The 21,425-nt window shown below is 33.4% G+C and overlaps 4 protein-coding genes across 6 annotated transcripts; 1 reads left to right on the forward strand and 3 right to left on the reverse strand.

Annotated features, from left to right (window-relative positions):
- The first annotated feature begins 5,194 nt into the window (after positions 1-5,194).
- LOC123921556 (DEAD-box ATP-dependent RNA helicase 15-like) lies at positions 5,195-12,272 on the forward strand. The gene is made up of 12 exons (XM_045974146.1): positions 5,195-5,379; positions 5,482-5,603; positions 7,121-7,221; positions 7,713-7,885; positions 8,043-8,274; positions 8,378-8,496; positions 8,805-8,861; positions 8,947-9,131; positions 11,191-11,335; positions 11,479-11,562; positions 11,661-11,724; positions 11,827-12,272. Exons 2-12 carry the CDS (start codon positions 5,494-5,496, stop codon positions 11,835-11,837), a joined length of 1,281 nt encoding a protein of 426 aa, XP_045830102.1. The 5' UTR covers positions 5,195-5,379; positions 5,482-5,493; the 3' UTR covers positions 11,838-12,272.
- Positions 12,273-13,954: 1,682 nt separating this feature from the next.
- LOC123921558 (F-box/LRR-repeat protein 16-like) lies at positions 13,955-14,683 on the reverse strand. The gene has a single exon (XM_045974148.1). The coding sequence runs from the start codon at positions 14,658-14,660 to the stop codon at positions 14,034-14,036; it is 627 nt and encodes a 208-aa protein (XP_045830104.1). The 5' UTR covers positions 14,661-14,683; the 3' UTR covers positions 13,955-14,033.
- A 510-nt stretch (positions 14,684-15,193) lies between these two features.
- On the reverse strand, positions 15,194-16,166 carry LOC123921557. Its single transcript, XM_045974147.1, has 2 exons — positions 15,386-16,166; positions 15,194-15,277 (listed from the first exon to the last, which is right to left on the reverse strand). Exon 1 carries the CDS (start codon positions 16,142-16,144, stop codon positions 15,440-15,442), a length of 705 nt encoding a protein of 234 aa, XP_045830103.1. The 5' UTR covers positions 16,145-16,166; the 3' UTR covers positions 15,194-15,277; positions 15,386-15,439.
- Positions 16,167-17,558: 1,392 nt separating this feature from the next.
- Positions 17,559-21,252, reverse strand: LOC123921559 (O-fucosyltransferase 13). Of its 3 annotated transcripts, none has more exons than XM_045974149.1 (6): positions 20,658-21,252; positions 20,411-20,490; positions 19,684-19,754; positions 19,487-19,575; positions 19,181-19,402; positions 17,559-18,469 (listed from the first exon to the last, which is right to left on the reverse strand). In XM_045974149.1, exons 1-6 carry the CDS (start codon positions 20,783-20,785, stop codon positions 17,731-17,733), a joined length of 1,329 nt encoding a protein of 442 aa, XP_045830105.1. In that variant the 5' UTR covers positions 20,786-21,252; the 3' UTR covers positions 17,559-17,730. The 3 variants fall into 3 exon arrangements, with proteins under 3 accessions (XP_045830105.1, XP_045830107.1, XP_045830106.1); XM_045974151.1 differs by having other exon boundaries at positions 19,684-19,792; positions 20,658-20,713; XM_045974150.1 differs by lacking the exon at positions 20,658-21,252 and adding an exon at positions 20,583-20,651.
- Positions 21,253-21,425: the final 173 nt, after the last annotated feature.

The raw sequence follows: 21,425 nt of genomic DNA on the forward strand, positions 1-21,425 counted from the left end.
CATATCATTCAGAGGGAGAGTAGTTGTTAAAAAATTTAAATGTCGGTTAAAATAGTTTATAATATGACTAATTCAACCGACATTGAAAATCTTAAAGACAAAATTGTATTTTTAATTTCTTTTATATTGAGTAAACAAAACTTATTATCATTTAGTAGGTCTTTGTATTTTTTTTTTGTTGTTGCACGGATTTGAGTCTTAACTCACATTTATATCCAAGTGGGGCTTATTCATGATGTTTTTGGGAGTCCTTTTCAATTAGCTTAATTTGTTTGTTTGTCCAAAATAGGATAAAGGTGAGTGTTGCATTCATTTGCCTAAAGATTGGGAATTATATACATGTGTTTCTGCCTCTTTCGAATGTTGCATTCTGTCCAAAATAGTACTATATGTATAAACAGTGTAAGTACTAGAGAACTACCTAGGTTGTTGTCGTTCAAGTTTCATTTTCCATTGAAAAATCTTTATATTCGTGTTCACTATTCCATCCATTAAATCTAATAGTGATTTCCATCTAGACAAAATATATTGCAATAATTAATTCGTGAACAATCCAAAATGCTTATGAAAAAAAGAAAAAAAAAAGAAAAGAAAAGGAATGATATGCATGCACTATGTTTTCTGCTATATCACCGTTGTAACTGATGTGGACCGTCCGATCAATCTCTGATCAACAGTTGAAATTGTTTTACTTTATAAAGCTGTATTTCTTATTTGGATCGTCCGATCTCCAATCAATTATCGAGATTTAGTTGAAATCTTTGTTGATAATGTGTTGATAATTTGCTATGGTTGCTAGTGTGAACGCCACACATGTATTCACAATATACAAATAGTATTAGTAGCACATACTTATTACTTACATTATTCACTTAATTACACAAGTTCATGATTCAATTAGAAAAATAGCATCTCACTTTGACAGCAATATAATTACTATATGATACAAACATCAGTTGAATTATTGCATGACATATCAATTACAATCACATAATTTAACTATGAATCACACAACAACTTGATTTTTGTCTCAACTTACACAATAGCACATTTAATTAATTAAATTATCGATTAGGATTGCAAGAATTCAGTTGATCATATTTTATAAGGAGTGATGAAACTATCCATAAAATCGTGTGCAGTGTGAAACGTAGATTATCGTCGTTCTTAACCGAGACTCAGGTTAAGCTCCGTCTCGAAACTCAGGATAAGCTCTTACTTGGGTGATTTTTGCTTTGGTTTGAGTTTAATTAGTACCCCCTCATACTTCATCCAAAAATGAGTCAAATATTATAGGGGTTAAAACTACTTTTAAGCCCAAAAAAAAAAAAAAACATTGATCCTCCTTTTTTTTTTGGTACATTAATAGATCCTCTTTAATAACAAGTTAAATAAAAATGGAGAGGATAGGGGACATGATTCACGCGTTTTCCTTCTTAGTTAAAGCCATTCCATCATTGAATTTATTTGATGAAGTTGAATCTATTAGCAAAAGAAAAAGGAATTCATCTGTATTCTATAAATGGTGAATTAAAACTTCAAATCCTTAAATTCAAAATTAATGAATTTTGGAGTAACAAACTACTACATGTGGTAGATTTTGTCCCAATAAAAAATTCCATGTGGTAGAGATTTATATTATTATGCTTATATTATAGGTTCTTTAGGTTCCGGCTTTTATGTATCTACCAATATAACATGCAAGATTAAATTCACTTCAAGTAATGACTAGTGTGTGCATAGATGCATGATGTAGCTTCTATATATTGTGTGAGTGAGCTGTTTTTCATATTAATATTATTAACAATTAAATTGTACGTTGATCATTCAATATTAAGTACGGCCTCGATGTACCAGCACTAATACATGATATGTCAAAAAAAATAGAATTCATAATAGTAGCGACAACTAAACTGAATTTTAAACTTTCTCTACGCTTCAAACGGATTGTTTCCACAAAAAATTAATGGAGAACCGCTTTGAAATAGAATTTTATCAAAACCTCTAAATCTAGTCTCTTCCATAGCATGCAAAAGAGCTCAAGCTTCGCGTGAAAGCATTGAATGCCACCAACTTATCAACTCAACCATAAGATTACCTATATGATTGCGGAAACAAAAACCCATCGAAGTCACATAAGTCCCAACAACAAATCGCACATCAATGTTACATTTAACCAATCAACCGCTAGTTTTTCTCATTGTCCGACATTATGAGCGATAGTAGTAGCCACTAAGTTTTGTTGCAAATTATGAACCGAGAAACATTCATTCCACATGTCTTTCTTAAATAACATAAATAAGAGACGTATCCTAATCAAGAATTAAATTTAGTGCAAAGGTTGAAACTGCCTAATGGTTGAGTTTGTTAATGAGTTCTACGTTTAATTGTTTCAATTTTTAGGTTTTCAAAAAAAAAAAATCGGTTTTAATTTAATTTGAAATCAGTATAACTAAAATTATAAAAAAATGTTAATATATTGAGATTTAAACCAAGGACATTGCACACAAAAACATCATAGTCTACCACAATTTATTGATGCATATATATTTTATTGAGTAATTAGTTAATTTAGTCCCTAAACTATCACTCTCTCACCAATTCAGTCCCTAAACTATTAAAATCAACTAAAAGGTCCCTAAACTATTTTTCATCCATCAATTAGGTCCCTAAACTATTTTCCATCCATCAATTTAGTCCTCCGTTATCTCTTTTCCGTTAACTGTTCTTTAAAACCATAAAATCCAAAAGCTACTTTTACGCTTATATATCTCTTCTCGATCAACTCTCTCAACCCCATTAATTTAGTCCTCCGTCACCAACTCTTTTTTCTTCAACCCCCTTCAATCGCATCTTCTTATCTCTCTCTTCTCGATCAACTCTCTCAAATCATCTCAATCTGAAAATCCTAGCGCCACCTATACGCTCCAATTCCGGTTGTCGTCGTTGTTTTAAGGTACGTTTTTTACTGTTTTTCGTTCTAACTTTTATAAATTTGTAAGGGTTTATTCTCACTTGTTAATTTTCAGAATGAAATTTGTGTTTTTTAGTGCAATGAACTTTTTAGTTAGTTCTTTTGATGGATAATGGATTTGTTGACTTATGTAATGAATTTGATGGATTATGGTTTAGTTGATTTATGTAATGAAGATTATGGTTTAAATTATGGTTAAGTTTGTTTTTTGGTTTTTGTTGATTTAGCAGTAATGTTTCATTTGGTTTAGCAGTAATGAATTTGTGTTGTTACTAGGTAGTGAACCAATTTGTGTTACTAGGTAGTTAACGAGACAAATGATGATTTAGCAGTAATGAATTATGTTAAAAATGAATTTGATTTAACAGTATGGTTTAGAGACTATTTGTTTTAGCAGTAATTTGATTTAGCAGTGATGATTTAGAAGTGTTGTTACTATTTTGTTGTTTTTTAAGATAGTTTAGGGACTAAATTGAAGTATTTTTTATAGTTTAGGGACTACTAACAGTCACTTAACGGAAAAGTTAACCGAGGGACTAAATTGAAGGATGTGAATATAGTTTAGGGACCTTTTGGTTGGTTTTAATAGTTTAGGGACTAAGTTGGTGAGAGAGTGATAGTTTAGGGACTAAATTGACTAATTACTCTATTTTATTAACATTGACGATACATAACTATTATTGTCAGACCTCAAAATTTTGAGGTTCGATGTCGTAGCTCACCCGACACACATGAGTAGTGACCAGGCCTTACCCGAAGATATCTCATAGTAGATGGAAGATTTTAATCAATTTATACGAGGGACGGAGAGCAACCATCTGAAAGTTTTGCTATAGGCCCAGTCCAATTGTGTACAATCATGAAGAAAAAAAAAGGGGAAATGGATGGAAACGGGCCAAAAAGAGCATAAGGTTCAGAAAACTTCTCTTTAGGCCCCCAAGTTACTCATAGGTCCCCTAAAGTTCTATTTTTGCCCTAAAAATTCAGTTTGAAAACATACAATCCGAATTTAACGTTGCTTCAGAATGTATTTTCTAAATCAATTTCACCATTAACACTTTCCGGATTTTATAGTTTGAATTTACCAAATCTTAAAATATTCAAAAATCTCCACTTCACATGTTCTTTTGCTATGAGATTCAAGTCAAGAAGATTCAACTTGTCCGTTAGATTATTTTTCATCAACATCGCCAACTTTGGTGTGAGAAATCATAGCCATAGCCTACAAATAAGAGAGAGAGAGGGAGAGAAATCGAGACGCTAATTTGCTGAAAGTGTTGCAGATCCTTTGACTCAATAATATCCCGTCGAAAATTAACATATTTGGATGAAGGTTGTTACCTGGAAAATTACCAACTAGCTAGAGAGGCTTTATATCACAAAGATATTATTACTAACAACCAAGAGGAGCTGTGTTTTTTTTGCTTCAGGGAGGAAGAAACCATTCATCACACGTTCTTCAATTGTAGTGTGATTGTTCAAGTGTGGCAACACATTTATTATTTGATTCGCGACGACGTGGAGTATTTGACCATTGCGTACTAATATTATTTTGGGTCATGCTAAACAGTGCCCCCGAGATACTTGTTAAGCATACATAAAAAGGAAATAAAAAATAAAATTTATATTGAAAATACAACTTTTTGTACTTTTGAGGCATCAAATGCACGCATTTCAAAACAAAATTTCTATTTTAACATGCTTAACCGGTGCCCCGCGTGCCCCGGAGGCAATGTTTAGCATTTTCCTATTATTTTTAGAGAAGCATGTGTTGATATATCTTCTTTAGTGGAACACATTATTTATATCCCATGATACCGATTTATAGGTCGTTTAGAGAGTACTGTTAATTTAACTTTTCATAATTGATATAACAATCCCTTAACTTGTTTTCAATATGTCTAAGGCGTTGTTTCTTGAATTGTAAGATACTTTTTTTTGGTAAGATTGTAAGGTTTGAATAATCATTTTACTCCCTCTATTCTTAATTAAATGCAAAAATATACATTTTAAATTCATTCAAAAATTGATGTTACTGGTTCATTTAAAAAGTTGACTTTTGTTTATAATTAAAAATGAAAGAAGTATTTTATAAAAAATAAAATAATGGAGTACATGTATTATTCAACTATGGTAAATTTCCTAGGTTAGTACATTGATTCCTAAAAAAATAACCGAACCCACTATTAGGAGCAATTTTAAGAATGTTGTATGTAACGTAGACGCTTGCGACAACTGTAACTGCAAGGGTAGTTTCGTCCATTACACAAATTACACGCCCTATATGTTAACGCTCACAATTCAAATCGCTGCTTCTCACTCTTTCAATTCCTAAAACCCAGAAATTCAGATCTAGGGTTTTTCTTCCAAGAAGAAGAAGCCGATAATTCTTTGCGTTTTCAAAGGTAATCCATTACTTTATCTTTTTCTCTAACCAATTTATTTCACAGTCTCTTCAATTTTCGCTATCTGAAACTGAAAGCCCTAACCCTAATCCTAATATACAGAAATCAAAGAGAATGGGTGAATTGAAAGATACCGAGGTTTACGAGGAAGAGCTTATCGACTATGAAGAAGAAGATGAAAAGGCTCTTGATTCTACTAAACCCTCTACTGAAACTGTCAAGAAGTTAGTTTCATTTCTCTTATGAAATCCATCTATTGTACATAATCATCAATAATTGAGATTTGTCGTTTTGTTATGCTTAATTTGTTTTGTAAATAGAGTTTAGCTGGATAAAGATTAGTGTTTGCGAGTGATTTATGAATTATGACCAATTTACTATATTATTATATTGTATAAGTATATAATAATAATTTGATATTGTTTGTTTTTATAGACTATAGATATAAGAAATATCTTATGGAAGTAATGATAATAAGTTAATAATAGTTTGATTTTTGCTTCAATTGAAATTAATTGGTTATGTCTAAGGGATAGTAGATGATGGTGGACCTGGGTTTGGTGTACTAAAAAATTTAATAGGAAACTCAGTAGAAGATTTAGGTTCATTCCAAGTCATTCGAAACAGTTTAAAATTTGAATTTTAGCTGTTGGATCTTCATCCATTAGCCGTCATTTGGGAATCACAGTGACAGTATCATGTTTTAACTGCAACAGATTTGGGTGCTATGGTGATTTAACTATTTATTACGCATTTCCTTTAGAAATATGGTTTAAGCATGGCACACTGTGATAATGTATCGTAACTTATAAAAACAAACCTTCTTTGTGAATTATGATATGACACTACGTATAATTATTAATATTTTAGTTAGCACCCAGTTGTTAATAGCATGAAATTGTGGTAGAGTGGTCTTTAGCCGGACAAGATTCCACAATGTTGTGTTTTTCAATAGTGGCAGTTGATGTTGCTACTATGGACAATCATGGCCATTACGATCTCACACTAACTAAAGCAAATCTTTACATAACTCACCTTTCTCCCAATATGCCATCCTCTGTCCCAACAAATACATAATGAGAACTTGTCTGATTGGTTTGAAAGCAGGAAACTCTTATTGGGGAATGAGTTCCGCTGCCATGCCTTTCTTAAATTGACTGCTATTAGTGAATTTGATGTCAGAGAAAATGGCGCGTCTTCAGCTGTTTATTTACGTGGTTGAGTGTGATTTTGGTTTTTCCCTGATTTACAAGTACAAAAGTAATATTAGGTTTTTATGAACTTCTTTCATTTCAGCCTATGTACTCAACTCCCATCTGTTTCTTTTTTATGTATAACTCTAGTGATTTCCTTCAAGCTCACTGCCCTCCTCCAATTTTAAGCATCACATCATTATTTGGTCTCTGTTCTTTTCTCTCTGACCCCATATGCTCAATCTATTTTTTATCTCTGTTTTCTCATTTCCAACTGTCTTTCACATTTCCAAGTCCATATTGTTAATGATTTTTCTTGATCTTTGTTCACTGGTCTATAAATTATAACCACTTTAGCATTAATTATATTAACAGTTTATTTTTTTCTTCGTTTTATGTGTATGTTTGTATAATCTTTGAGGTAGTAATTTCCACTATCCTGATGGATTGGTATAATCTTCATTATCAAACAATTTAGTTGACAACGTTCTCGAGGCACTTTTTGAGTTTCTCTTCCTCACTCTGTTTTTGTTTATTTTGTGGTGCAGGGGCTACGTTGGGATCCATAGTTCGGGATTTCGGGACTTCCTGTTGAAACCAGAGCTTCTTCGCGCCATTGTAGATTCGGGATTTGAGCATCCTTCAGAAGGCAAGTTTTACTATATGCTTTCATTACACAACTCAATATAGTCGAAGAGTCAAATAAATTCTATGAACTACTCATCTTTTGGGCTTTGATTACATTGTCTTTTACTTCTAGCATACTAGATTTCCTTGTTTTTATGTATTCTCATGTCATTCTATTTGCAATGTATTCATGCTGTCATGCTGATATTTTCCACACTCTGTTCCATTCTCAATATATTATACACTGTGTCAATGATTGAGTCCTTCTATGACCATACACATGTTTTGTTGCTTGTTAATCTCCTTAGTTCCCATCTATCTTTCATTTTGTATAATTATTGTTCACTATTCTCTAATCCTGTGTTTTTTTTTAATTAATCAGGTAATTTCTACTAGCATATTATGAATACATCACAAAAATTGGTTGGTAAACCTTTACATTAAAAGGATCTGGCAGATCATATATACTTACTGAGGATTCGTCCACTACAATTTTCTTTGCTTCTTCATTAGTGCAACACGAGTGCATCCCTCAAGCAATTCTAGGAATGGATGTCATTTGCCAAGCAAAGTCTGGGATGGGAAAGACCGCTGTTTTTGTTCTGTCAACACTTCAGCAAATTGATCCTGTTCCTGGTCAAGTTGCAGCACTTGTTCTTTGCCACACAAGAGAACTAGCTTATCAGGTATGTCTACATTAATTTGGTTGTAATGTATCTCAAATGTTTAGCATGATCAATATGTTCACTAAATGCTAATCTTGAGTGTCTACACACTATCACAAACTTGTATTTCTACGTGCATACTTAGCAAAGGTGTTATATGGTTTTTGAATTTCTCCAGATTTGTCACGAAGTTGAAAGATTCAGCACATATCTTCCAGATATAAAAGTTGCTGTTTTCTATGGTGGTGTCAACATCAAGGTTCACAAAGAATTGCTCAAGAATGAGTGTCCCCACATTGTTGTTGGAACACCTGGGAGGATTCTGGCCCTGACTAGAGACAAGGACCTTGGTTTGAAGAATGTGAGGCATTTTATACTTGATGAGTGTGACAAGATGCTGGAATCACTTGGTCTATTTCTTCCTCCTTTATTTAATTTGTGTGCTTACATAATTTCTTATCTAATTCTGCTTTTCATATTTCTTATTATATCTGTGCTATTTGACCGTTGCAGACATGAGAAGAGATGTGCAAGAGATTTTCAAATTGACTCCCCATGATAAACAAGTGATGATGTTTTCAGCTACACTCAGCAAAGATATCCGTCCTGTTTGCAAGAAATTTATGCAAGATGTAATATTCTATTTCTGGTGATTTTCGGATTGTATGTGGATGGGTGGTTTTGTCGTTCGTCGTATTATTCACTCTGCTGTTATTTTCTTATCACATTATTGCCATTTTTGTTGAATGTCATCAAATTTTTGCTTTAATGGTTTTTTGTCGATTTTCTGTGGTTATATTTGTGATATGTTTTGACTTTTTGATCCTTTTTTTGTATTAATTTGCAAATATTATGTTTATATATAAATATAATTGAAATTTTAATGTTTTAAATGGATGCTATCTCTATATTCTCATACATAATTTATTTTTTTTGCCAGCCCATGGAAATTTATGTAGATGATGAGGCCAAGTTGACTCTTCATGGTCTTGTTCAGGTGTGTTTTGTATATTTTGTTCATTCCCTGTTCTTGTTGATATCTTTCTGTCTACTAATTTTTACTCATTTGTCACCTTTTTCAGCACTACATTAAATTACAAGAGCCAGAGAAGAATCGTAAACTGAATGATCTTCTAGATGCTCTTGACTTCAACCAAGTTGTTATATTTGTCAAAAGTGTTAGCAGAGCAGCAGAATTGAACAAGTTGCTTGTTGAGTGTAACTTCCCATCAATATGCATACATTCTGGAATGTCACAAGAAGAAAGGTATTTATATTTTCTTTTTAAATTGATGGTGTATGCCTAGTCTGCTGTATTATTCTTAATTCTTTAATCTGATTCAGGATTTGATAAAATTGAAACGTTCTAAGATGTTTTCCATGCTCATCAGTCAATTAAAGCATATTTTTGTTGCTAATCATGATTTTTCAAAATGTTTGAAAGACATCATGTTGTGTTCTTCCGGTGGTTATCTTTTCATTTCCGGGTCCATGTTTTATTTGCTGAATGTCTATTAAACCGGAGATTTTCTTGTTACCATTCTTTTGGCGTTGGTATACATGGTGTTAATAAAATATTGACTATTCTTGGATCCTCTAAAGTATTTGGATCCTCTAAAGTGTAAAGTGAGGAAATCAATGATTGTTATTTTAACAACCCCATGATTTGTCATGGTGCACCTATAATATCTACTTTTGATTTCTTATTTAATGACTAAGATTACTAATTTTACACTCTAAATTGAATTGCTCACTTTAGAGGAGCCGGATCCTTAAATAAAAGGTTGTGTTTTCTAAATTGATACTTCTGTCTTTAGTCATTGAGAAAACTATTATTCTAGGATTCTAGATTGAATTTTTTTTGATAATCTGTGCTGGAAATAAAATAAAATCAATATTCCACTTTCCAAGTACAAGTAGTATTCATTATATCCTAAGCTTCATTGCATTTTGAACTTTAAAACTTGATGCTAGTTATAATTCCTCTTCTTGTTAATTGTACTAATCATGTATAAAAATGGATGCTCTTGCTGAGTATCGGTCATTTATAAGCATTCTGAAATCTCTTATATTTTATTCTCAAGTTGGTATGATAGAGGGTTTGATCCTGCTCTAGCTCCTGTGCTCACAGTATCAGCTACATCCGTATTGCTCTGGTCATGTCCATACAACTGTTGGCCACCTTTCATATGTTTTCCGGTCACAATCCATATCCAATCTTTGTCACTGTCAGTTAGTTCTTCAGTGACTTTTCTGGTAACCTAACCATCAGAATTTTTCTGGCCACTATCTGCATGCCAGTCAGTGAAAATCACAAGAATATGCTAGAAGTTCAGGTGCTGTTGAGACTCTAGTAGTCTAGTGCTTCAATATTGATGATACTCCTTTCCTTCGTCAAACCTATCTCCTACGAAAATCCCTCATTCTATTACCCTTGCAGATGTTTCTATAAATCTGCAGGCGTTGGTTAAGTTTCTCCTCTTCGTTACCCTTGCAGATGTTTCTATAAATCTGCAGGCGTTGGTTAAGTTTCTCCTCTTCGTTATGTTTGGATTCTGTCTTCATCCCCGTTCTCTTTGAAATAATAAAGAGAAAAGCTAGTCTAAGTTTCAATTACAGATTGTTCATTCAGATGTTTGGGCTTATAGTCGTGTGACTTCAATCCTTGGCTTTTATTATCTTGCAACTTTGATGAAAAATTGGTTTGAATTTTTTGAAATATTTCTGATTTTTAATTTGTCCACACTCACTACACCAAATGTTAGTACGGCAGAAAGAAAACATCATTCGATTCCTTTCTGCTAGTTTATTTAATCAATCGGAAGCCATATTTTGTGCTAAATAACCAGACTTTGCATTCCATATTATTCTATATTAAAAAACCAATCCCCTTTCTGCAAGTCTGCATAGAGCCTTATTTGAACTTGTGCTTTAAGTAGGTTCGTCCTAATCTCACTCAGTACTTTGTTCCTTTGCTTAGTAAATCTGTTTACTATTTCCAGCTTAGACGGTATTGTGGTGCCCTTCAATTATAATGGGGTAACCTGGCTGCATATGGTTAGGTGTTTTGGTAAACTTGACTGTGAACAACCCTACTAGAAGTTTCAAGATCTTGCTTTCAAATTTGAATGATAGATATCCATTTCATGGTTTGAAGAGGGTGTTGTTTCTAGGCATAGTTATCTATTGTGGTTGTGTTGCTTAGTTATCTCCTTTCATGTTGCAGTAGTTGCAGTCAGTGGTTGTGTTGCTTTGTTATCTTCTTTCATGTTGCAGTAGTTGCAGTCTGAATATTTTTCCATGACTAATTAACATGTCTGTTTCAGATTGAAGCGATACAAGGGCTTCAAAGAGGGGAAACAAAGGATTCTCGTGGCAACAGATTTAGTAGGAAGGGGGATTGATATTGAACGTGTTAATATAGTCATCAACTATGACATGCCTGATTCTGCTGATACCTATCTTCATAGGGTAAGTGGTCGATATAATTTTTTTTTTTTTATGATTTAATTTAAATATAGTTGTTGGCTTGTGGTTTTGGTATATGCTTATCTCGCTTGTAATCAACCTTTATTTCTTGTATCCTTGTATGCTTATCGACATGGAATTGGTAGGTGGGAAGAGCTGGTAGATTTGGCACCAAGGGACTTGCAATTACCTTTGTGTCTTCAGCTGGTGACTCTGAAGTTCTTAATCAGGTTAGTTAGGTCCACTTTCATGGAGTAATTGGATCTGGAATAAGGCCCTTTTTGGCAACCAATGCTTTTATTAACAAATAGCTTAACTATGATTTCAGGTGCAATCTAGGTTTGAGGTTGATATAAAGGAGCTTCCTGAACAAATTGACACCTCCACATACAGTAAGATGATTTTTCTCTTACTACGTTGTGGCTTAAATCATTAGATGAACAAAGTTTATCATTGATTTTAAATGTAACATTTTTTTTTTAAATTTTCTGCAGTGCCTAATTGATGAAGTTTTGTGACGATTTGAAGGCATAATGCAAATATCTAATGTCAGCTGAGTAGCACATCATCAACTGGGTAGCACGTCATCAATTTGAGTGTTTTGACAGTGAATATTTAATGAAAGAAATTCTTTAAATCCTAACGACAATTAGGGAATTTTAACTGCTCCTAAGTTTGGGAGCATTGTATCGGTTATTCCATCTTTTGTTTTCTTAAGAGTTATTCCATATCCTGAATGCTTCTGCTACTGCCTTTTATTGCATATTTTGTAGGTCAGTGTAGCTTGTTTGTATTTGTATTTTTATTGACTTCTTTTTTTGTAGTGGCACACTGTTCACGCTGTCAATTTTTTTTTGTAGTTTGGTTGTGATTGGATATTTTTTGGCAGATTATTTCATCATTAATTACAATGCTATGTTAATGTGTGATTTTGATCAAATTTATTGCTTTCTGTTAAAATATATCACAGTTTTACCAATTTCTCTATATATCAAAGTTTTTCAAATGAAATTATTCTAACCGTTGAAATACTTTGTGAAAGGTTTTATAAACTATGCTTTTATTTAAGTCGAAGCAAGTTTGACAGTATTATGAATAGGGTTGGTTAAAATTTTCACTGTATTAATTTAGATGCTTTCATTTCCAAGGTTTTGGCGCATGACGTCTAAGCCATGTAACAAGCTTGACACAATGCAGCTTCTGCAAAGGCTTAAATAAATAAATCAAAGTTCAACAAAAAATACATACAGAGCAGCCATTCATATTTTGAATTAAGTAGTCTATATCATATACTTGCCCAAAACCAGATTTAGCTTAACCAATTAACCAAAACTTGACCAATATCAATAACTAACATAATAAGTGAAGTGTGAAACCACTGTAACAAACATGAAATGTCAACAATAACTAACTCAATAATACATATGTTTGCTTTGCAGAAACAACCGAATTGAAAACCAAATTCTAATTCAACTATAAATCTGTTATATCAGTATGATCATCACTAATTATTCGTCTCCTCCGTGAAAGCATGACCTATAGAAGAAGCTCACGGGTTCTTGCAATGATAGTTAACAGTTCGGTGATCAATGCAATTACCAAGATATATTAATTTTACGAAGTTTGGGAAGTACCAACGATATATCATGTAGTTCAAAATGGTATTCACTAGAAGTCCCGGGATAAAGGAGTTTGAGTTCTTCGTGTTGAAGTATCAAGAATGAGAGAAAACTCATGATGAGAGATGAAGAATGAAAAGAGTAAAAATGATTCATTGAATTATGATAATAGAATACAATGGTCTTATTTATACTTATACATGTACTAAGCTAATCTAGAATCTAAAGAGGGGAAGAAAAGGTTGTAACTAACTCTAACAAGTTAGTTACAAGTTTGTTATAACCAACTTGACTAGTTACTTAAGCTACAAGCCATGTCATCATTCACATTCTCTTTAGATTTTAATACCCTCCCATAAGTTGAACTATGATAAATGTTTATCATATTCAACTTAGATATGAAATAACAAAACTTAGACAAAGATAATGGTTTGGTTAAGAAATCTGCTACTTGTTCATCGGTGGATATAGGAAGAAGCTTCATAATTCCTTTTTGCAATTTCTCTCTGATTAAGTGACAGTCAATCTCGAGGTGCGTTGTTCTTTCATGGAATAAAGAGTTGGAAGCAATGTGAATAGCACTTTGGCTATCACAGTAAAGCACTGGTGGCCTAGCACAAGTGATGTTGAGATCATTAAGTAGGTAAAGCAGCCATTAAAGTTCACATGTAGCTGATGATAAGGTACGATACTCAGCTTCAGATGATGAGTATTCCCGATTAATGCAGCCTCATATGCTTCCATTTAGGTTTTTAGTATTAAGCGAAAGGTTCTGTTTGTTGTTTCTGCTTTCCACTAATGATGATCCTAAGAAAATACAATAACCAGTAGTTGATTGTTTAGTATCAACACACCCTGCCCAATCAGCATCTGCATATCCCAATATTTGAAGTTCTGAATCTCTAAGGAATAGAATACCAAGACCAGGATTAGATTTTAAGTATCTCAACACTCTGCAGGCAGCATTGTAGTGAGTGCTAAACAATCAGCAATGAAGAAGATATCATTCTATATATATGGCATTTGGATATCAAAGCAAGCAAACAACGAAGTTAATCATGATGATCACAGGTAAACTTCAATTACAAATCGATGGTAAAATGTCTCTCCCATAGAGAACTAAAAAGTTTATAACTCATTTCATCACCAAATAAATTAATCTTGCGGAGTTTGGGTAGTGGCAAGAATTGATGATAATTATTAAACACGGTATTATATGCAGGATAAATAGTGCGAAAATTGAGGTTGAGTTCTTCGAGTAAAGGGAAACGATCAGCGATAAAGAAGAGTTCGCTCACGTCAACAAAATAATTGTTGGAACAAGTGAGAGATCTCAAATTTTTCATCTTTTTGGACAGAGCTCGTAACTTACTTGCAAGAATATTGTTGGTCTTGGAGATATTGAGTGATTTAATGTCTAAAAGGAGAGTGGGGATTATGCAGAGAAGGGCATCAAGGCCGGCTATATTGGAGAATGATGGGAGATTGAGGGATGTGATGTTGGGGAACCTGTAGAATAGGCAAGGGAGGAAAGGGATTGTTTGGTTGGTAATTGTGACAGTGGACCGGACACGATTGGTGATGGAGAGAAACTGTTTAGAGACGAATGAGAGAGACATCAAAGTGGCGTCGTCCCCGTCATGGAATTTGATAATGTACTCCCATAACTCCTCTGGTAAATAAGAACATGGTTTTGCTGCTGCCGCCATCGTTAAGAACAGAATAATGTATTTCTGTTCCGTGGGCGATAATGATAAACCTGTTGCTTTAGGAATAGGCCGGCAACACCGCATACTCCACCCATAGAAACCCGTTGCTTTAGGAATAGGCAATGCTTGAATTTCTACATTGTGCAACAGTATTTGTGAGGGATCAAGATATCACATCACAACAAACAGGTGTTGAACAATTCTAGAGCTCCAAGCTTCTGTAATTGCAACACAATGTCATTTGTCAATTTAAGAGCTGGCTCATATTGTATCCCAAATTCAATATAATAACAAATAATTCTTCCAGTGATCACACACTTTCAAGAATATAATCATTGGAAAACTCAACTACAAAAATCTACAAAACGAAATTGCCTTATCTCCAAGATACACATTCAGGAATATATTAATTGGATAACTCAATGCAAAAATCAATTAGTAAACTTCTGTACTCTGAAATCTGAAATAAACTACACTGCACAGCCAGCAGAAGACAGAATTTTTAGCAGCAGCAGCATCAGAAGGTAAAAGAACAGTATTCATATCAGGCAAAGAACTTCCAAATTCATCGTCTGCAATAAGTCGCGGTCCAAACACCAAAATAATATAAATCATTCCTAAGCCAAATTGAAAAAAGAAAATATTAGATTTATTATTGTTCATATTCTTGTGAAACAAATTAGGCTCATATCGTTAATTAAACCACTATATCAAAAATTATGTACCTGTACTCAAGGATCAGAATGATTTATTGGTTCTATTGTTGTGCTTGTCTTTTATTATTTACTCAAGTTGACCTCTTGAAGAAAATGAAAATCACACTTCTTCTTGCAAATACAGCAAATAGTTCGGCGATCGATGCCAGATAAATCAATCCTGCGCCGTATGCGACAGTTCAACCATCCTCCATCATGATCACGAATAACTGCAGAATCAAATACAACAAAAGACCTACGATAGGTGGTATATAGGAATTTAACTGCTTTGAGTAAAGGAAAACAATCAAAGACGACGGAGAGATCTTCCCTCTGGGTAATGCCAGTGGTACAAACCATTCTCAAACAAGTGAAATTGTTCAAATTTATCATATTTTTAGACAAAGCTTTCAACCCATCAACATGAATATTGCTGTTGAAGTTGGCGGCAAGATAGAGAGATTTGATGTCTGATAAAGGGAAAGCGGAGATTTGGGTAAGAAGTGTGTCACAGTCATCTCTTTTGCAGGAGAGACTGAGGAGGAAGAGGGATGTGAGGTTGGGAAACCTATGGAAGAGACGAGAAAGGTAAGGGATTGTTTTATAGGTGATTTTGAGAGAGACTCCGAATTGGTTTGTGATAGACAGAAACTGTTTGGAGACAACAGAGAGAGACTTTAAAGTGCGGCGGTCACCATTGAAGGATTTGAAGATGCGCTCCCATATCTCATCTGGTAAATATGAACACACCATTGTTGCCGCCACTATCTTTCTTTTTGCTGCTGCCATTGTTACGATAACAAAATCTTGCGGTCATACTAGCGATGCCTGCATGTGTCTAACTTATATGTGTTATATTACGGTGAGTTTGTTAATATAAAAAATCAAGGGTATCATGAAAAGTTCACACAAAAACTCATATATTCTCTTTATATATACTAGCGGGTCAGACAAACGCATTTTAAACGCGCCTGCCTGTGTCTAATTTATGTTCGATTAAAAAATATATGTCTTATGTTATGGTGAGTTTGTTAATAAAAGAGATTTTTGCTGCTAAAAAAAGATGTGCCTTATGGTGAGTTTGTTAATAAAATATTTTTATTACTACTAAAAAAATCGGGAATAGATTCTCTCAAGTGTAATTTACACTTGAGAGAATAAAGTGTGGTTTGTTACCCTTGATCAAGAGAGAGAAACATATAAAAATTTAGAGAAAATAAATTTAGATGGTGTTAAATTACACTTTATTCTCTCAAGTGTAAATTACACTTGAGAGAATCAATTCCCAAAAAAATCAAAGGTATTGTTGGTATTATGAAAAGTCCATACCAAAACTCATGTATCCTTTTTATATATAGTATAGAATAGAATAGTATAAATATATTCTACCAAAAAAAAAGAATAGTATAAATATAGACTAGAGGGTCAGGCATGCGCGTTCCGCGTCTTCCTGTGTCTAACTTATGTCCAATAAAAAAGATATATCTTATGTTATAGTGAGTTTGTTAATAAAATATTTTTGCTACTAAAAAAAAGATGTGTCTTATATTATTGTGAGTTTGTTAATAAAATATTATTGTTGTTAATGAAAGATTTTTTTTTCTACTAAAAATAGATATAACTTATGTTATGAATTATGATGAGTTTGTTAATAAAAGATTTTGTTGCTATTAAAAAAATCAAGGATATTGTTGGTATTATGAAAAGTCCACGCCAAAATTTACGTATCTCTTTATGGTGAGTTTGTTAATAAAACTCTAAAGGTCCGTTTGATCCGCTAAAAACTAACTAGGCAGGTCCTTAATGTGACATCTATGAATTGTAAATTTATTATCAAATAATGTGACATCAATGAATTGTAAATTTATTATAGCATAATTTTTTTTAATATATTTATCACATATTACTGTGTCAAAATGATACCAAAGAAAATATTTTGTTTTGTATAATTAATAAAATGGATGTTATATAATTAGTAAATATTTTATTTTTACGTAATTCATTGTGAATGTGACTCTTCTAAAATTATATAATTAAGATCTAGTTGGAAGGTTGTTTGCTATCAAAGTATAGTGTATCATTAAATGGATTTGTGAATGTGACTCTTCTAAAATGTGATTTCACTTTAGAACATAAAATAAACCATTTCAAAAATCAAACAATTAACATCAATTTGCAGGTAAATATAATATCAAATTATTGGTTTATTGATGAATAGTTGAGATTACTAACTCCAACCTTCAAAGAAATTGCTCAATTTAGAGGAACTACAATATAAGGAGTGCCTTTCTGAAAAGTGAAATACTAGAACTTAACACTGAAAATTAAATTAATAAATAGGTAAAAAAAAAAAATGATGAATCTAAGATACAAAATCACAACTTGAATTCACAATAACACTCGGGAAGAGCGGAGCCTCTTCCCGCGACAAACTCGTCTCTGTGAACCTTCCATAGGGCTTGCATCAACTCTTTTCCCCTCAGACCTTGTGAGGTTAATTCAGCAAATCCTCTTCTGCTCAAAAATAGTGTTTTGTACAACCCTGTGAAAGCTCTCATTGCTGCAACCATCTTGTCCATGTTCCCAAAATATGTAGCTATATAAGAATCACTATTAATAGATATATAATAATCCAATGCAGCTTTTGTATTGCCATGCATGCTTGTGAAATCTTCTTCATTGAGAAGGCTAGACTTGGTGAAGATGTTAGTGTAAATATTGGTTAATCCTTCGATTTCCATCAGACCATCTCCAGCCGCAAGATATATATTTGTGGTCGGTGGAATGGAAAGAGATTGAAGTATTAAAGCTGTCTCGTTAGGTGTGAGGGGACATTTCCCGCGCTGTCTCCAAACGCGGGCTAACTCTCCAGTCCATGGTTTTCTCTCCACTAATGCTACGGCTGCTTCTACAGCTTTGATGGAAGCAGGTGAAAGACCGGGGTATTGGCATTGGCTGTATGCAACCATGTCCGGCTCAAAACGAAGATGGAGTGACAAAAAAGGTTTAGGTATTGCATCTAGAAGCTTAGAGGCTTTCGTTTCCAAGGGTTTGGCAAGACGTAATGCCTTGTAACAAGCTTGACACAGAGCAGCTTTTGCATACAAAGGGTATCTGCAAAAGGAAAAATCAAAGAAAAAAAAAAGCAAAAAATTCAATTACAACTGTGATGTTGAATAGCATTCCCTCTATTTTGTTCTCTAATTTATGTGGTTTGGTTTCAGGAGAACTGAAGCTGCGTAGCCATTATTAGTAAAATGCTAAGAATATACAGAGACTAAACCACTAATATAATCCTTTAAAAATTGTCTCTATCAGATTAGTCCTAAAATAAGTGGAATTAAAAATGTAAATCCTCGGTCATTTTAGTTCGGACGCTGCCCTCCATTAACAAACATTTCAAATTTGTCCCTAAAGTTGAATACTTATAATCAAACTACTCCCGAAAAGATTAATTATAAATGTCAGATTAGTCCTTATAAGTGTTGATTAAAATTAAAAATGCTACTCAGAATATAATGTCTAAACAAAAACGATCGAAAATTTATAGTTTTAGGTACAAATTTCTCTTATATCAAGGACTAAGTTGGGGATATACTCATCATAAGCATTAGCTAAATAGAGTAAAATCCCTCTATCAGATTATGGGGAAATAGAAAGAAGAAAAGAAAAAAAGACACATGGAAAAACATTCAGTGAGAAATTGTTTGAATGAAGAATATCCTAGATGTTTATGGCCTCAAAATCAATTAATTTATGGTCTTAGAACTAAAAATGCGTTGGTTGTCACATAATAGTAGACAGAAATAAGATATGCAATCATACCTGTCCCTTCTTTGGGACATTGCTGGTGTGATTGAAATGTATTTGTGTTTTAGAAGAGATGGGAGAACACTTTCAACATAATCAAATTGGCCTTTCCTTTTGCTACAGTCCACTGGAACAGGTTCTTTTGTTGCAATCTCCGGAGGTAATGTTTTGACAACTTTGACAAAACCATTCATGTGTTGAATGAAGTAGTCTAAATCATATACATCCGCAAAACCACTGTAATAGAATCAACCAATAATCATTATTTCAATAAGAGCTTGCAAATAAAAGCAATTCCACAGAAATGGAAAGATAAATTGCCTTGATTCATTCCAATATGAAGCCACTTCAAACTTTGGCAGGACAAGTGTTGCATTTAATAGCCGAGCGACGCCCACACCATCACAAAACTGCAATCATGATACATTTTATCTCAATTTCAAGAAACAAGCAAAAGAGTATTTAGCATCATTGAAGTGTCCAGAATTGAAATTAAGGAATTCTCATCAAGCACTCACATCTCTTCGCATCTGATTGAGGCCTCCGTAGCAATCCACTCTGATATATCCATTGGTTTCCAATGGTAGAGCTGCACCATTTCAAGAATAAAAAAAACGAAAGCAATGTCTGCAATGAAAGCCAATTAAGGTTGATTCAGAAAATAAAAAGCCAATCATCTCATCCCAGGTCTCAACCTAACTTAACCCTATGTCCCTATCCATTGCAAATTACATTAGCCAAATTAAGAAATCCTGAGTTGAACTTCCAAGTTCCAACATCACCAAAAAGCTAAGCCTTTCCCCAATTTCTAATCATTCAAAAACAAGTAGATCCATTCCAAGTAATGTCAAAAACTTTAATCAATGAAGCATTGACACAAACACATACACCAAACACCACATTGACGCAACTATCAGTGTTATGTCGGTGTCAGACACACCTTCAATCTAAAGTGTCACCAATGATTACATACATTTAATCACTACAAAAAATTATAGCTATACAAATGAGAATCAAGTGCTAAGTTTATGGTTGGTGTCAGACACGCCTTCGATCTGAAGTGTAAGCAATGCTACATTTAATCACTAAACAATTATAGCTATCCAAATGAGAATCAAGTGCTATGCTTATGAACTCATTTTCACTAAACCAATCTAGTAATCACAAAATTACATTAAAAAGTAACCAAATTTTAACCTTCAAAACTTAGTAAAATCAAATATGATTTGATTAAGCAAAAAGTACCTGTTAGATGCCCTTGTAGCCACCACTTGCAAGGTCTCCATTCCATGAGTCTCCGAACACTCCATATATCAACCTCCCCTCTGCAACCCCACAAATTTCATAGATCAGTAATAAGTAAAAATAATTAAAAAAATTATTGCACAAGATAATAAAGTTTCTATATTGAAAATACCCAGTTGGCAAGTTCAAATCTTTTTGGGATATTAAACAGAAATAGAAAGAGGGAAATTGAAATTGTGAAGCTTACAGTGAGGGTTCTCGAGAAATTGGATTGAGGGAAAAAGGGTAATGAGGAGATAGCAATGTGAAAACGACAAGGAGAGTGAGTGAAACGACAAAGATGGTGAATAAGGGTTTTACAGAGAAAACGACCATTGATTTCACAGAATTGGTTATCAAGATATGATCTTGATTGTGATTACAATGGAAAGAGAGAGAGAGAGAGAGAATGGAAGAAATTGATCAAGTGTTTATTTTATTTGAAAAATAAAATAATGCAACTCTTTTTCTTTTTTTATAAATCAATGCAACTTACTCCACCGACATAATTATAATATATAATTATTTTTTGGTTAATATGGATCTTTTTTTTTTTTTTGAAGAAACTAGAAAATATATATATTAGATCAACTATCAGTCCTGGAAGCACAAGATGTACCTGTCAGGAGCTGGAAAAGTGTTTACATAGTTATAGAGCAGGTACTGAAACGGAAATACAAAACATACACAGTTACATAACGGACGAACTACAGTTAAAGGGATGTAGTCGCCAAAACTGGTAATTAAAGTTAAATAACACATAACGCGATTTCAGCCACCAAAAAGATTGAAGTTTCACCTTCTCTACCAGAGACTCCATCAAGTCATGTTTATCAAGGAACACACGCTTATTACGATCCTTCCATATCACAAAAAGAACCGCAATCCATATAGTAATTAGCATGTTACCGCAGCCCTTCGAGGCATCACCTAAACCACAAAAATAAGACGCGTGGGAAATAGCTGTGCCTGGAAA

The sequence above is a fragment of the Trifolium pratense genome, linkage group LG4 (assembly GCF_020283565.1).
Source record: "Trifolium pratense cultivar HEN17-A07 linkage group LG4, ARS_RC_1.1, whole genome shotgun sequence".
Lineage (NCBI taxonomy): Eukaryota > Viridiplantae > Streptophyta > Magnoliopsida > Fabales > Fabaceae > Trifolium > Trifolium pratense.

Coding starts and splice junctions, on each gene's coding strand:
- LOC123921559 (XM_045974149.1), bottom strand. CDS start 20,785: ATGGTCGTTTTCTCTGTAAAACCCTTATTCACCATCTTTGTCGTTTCA. Junction 20,491..20,657: donor ATTTCTCGAGAACCCTCACT/GTAAGCTTCACA, acceptor GTGGGGTTGCAG/AGGGGAGGTTGATATATGGA. Junction 19,403..19,486: donor TCATATTGGAATGAATCAAG/GCAATTTATCTT, acceptor ATTCTATTACAG/TGGTTTTGCGGATGTATATG.
- LOC123921556 (XM_045974146.1), top strand. CDS start 5,494: ATGGGTGAATTGAAAGATACCGAGGTTTACGAGGAAGAGCTTATCGAC. Junction 8,862..8,946: donor CTCTTCATGGTCTTGTTCAG/GTGTGTTTTGTA, acceptor CACCTTTTTCAG/CACTACATTAAATTACAAGA. Junction 11,336..11,478: donor CTGATACCTATCTTCATAGG/GTAAGTGGTCGA, acceptor TGGAATTGGTAG/GTGGGAAGAGCTGGTAGATT.
- LOC123921557 (XM_045974147.1), bottom strand. CDS start 16,144: ATGGCAGCAGCAAAAAGAAAGATAGTGGCGGCAACAATGGTGTGTTCA.
- LOC123921558 (XM_045974148.1), bottom strand. CDS start 14,660: ATGGCGGCAGCAGCAAAACCATGTTCTTATTTACCAGAGGAGTTATGG.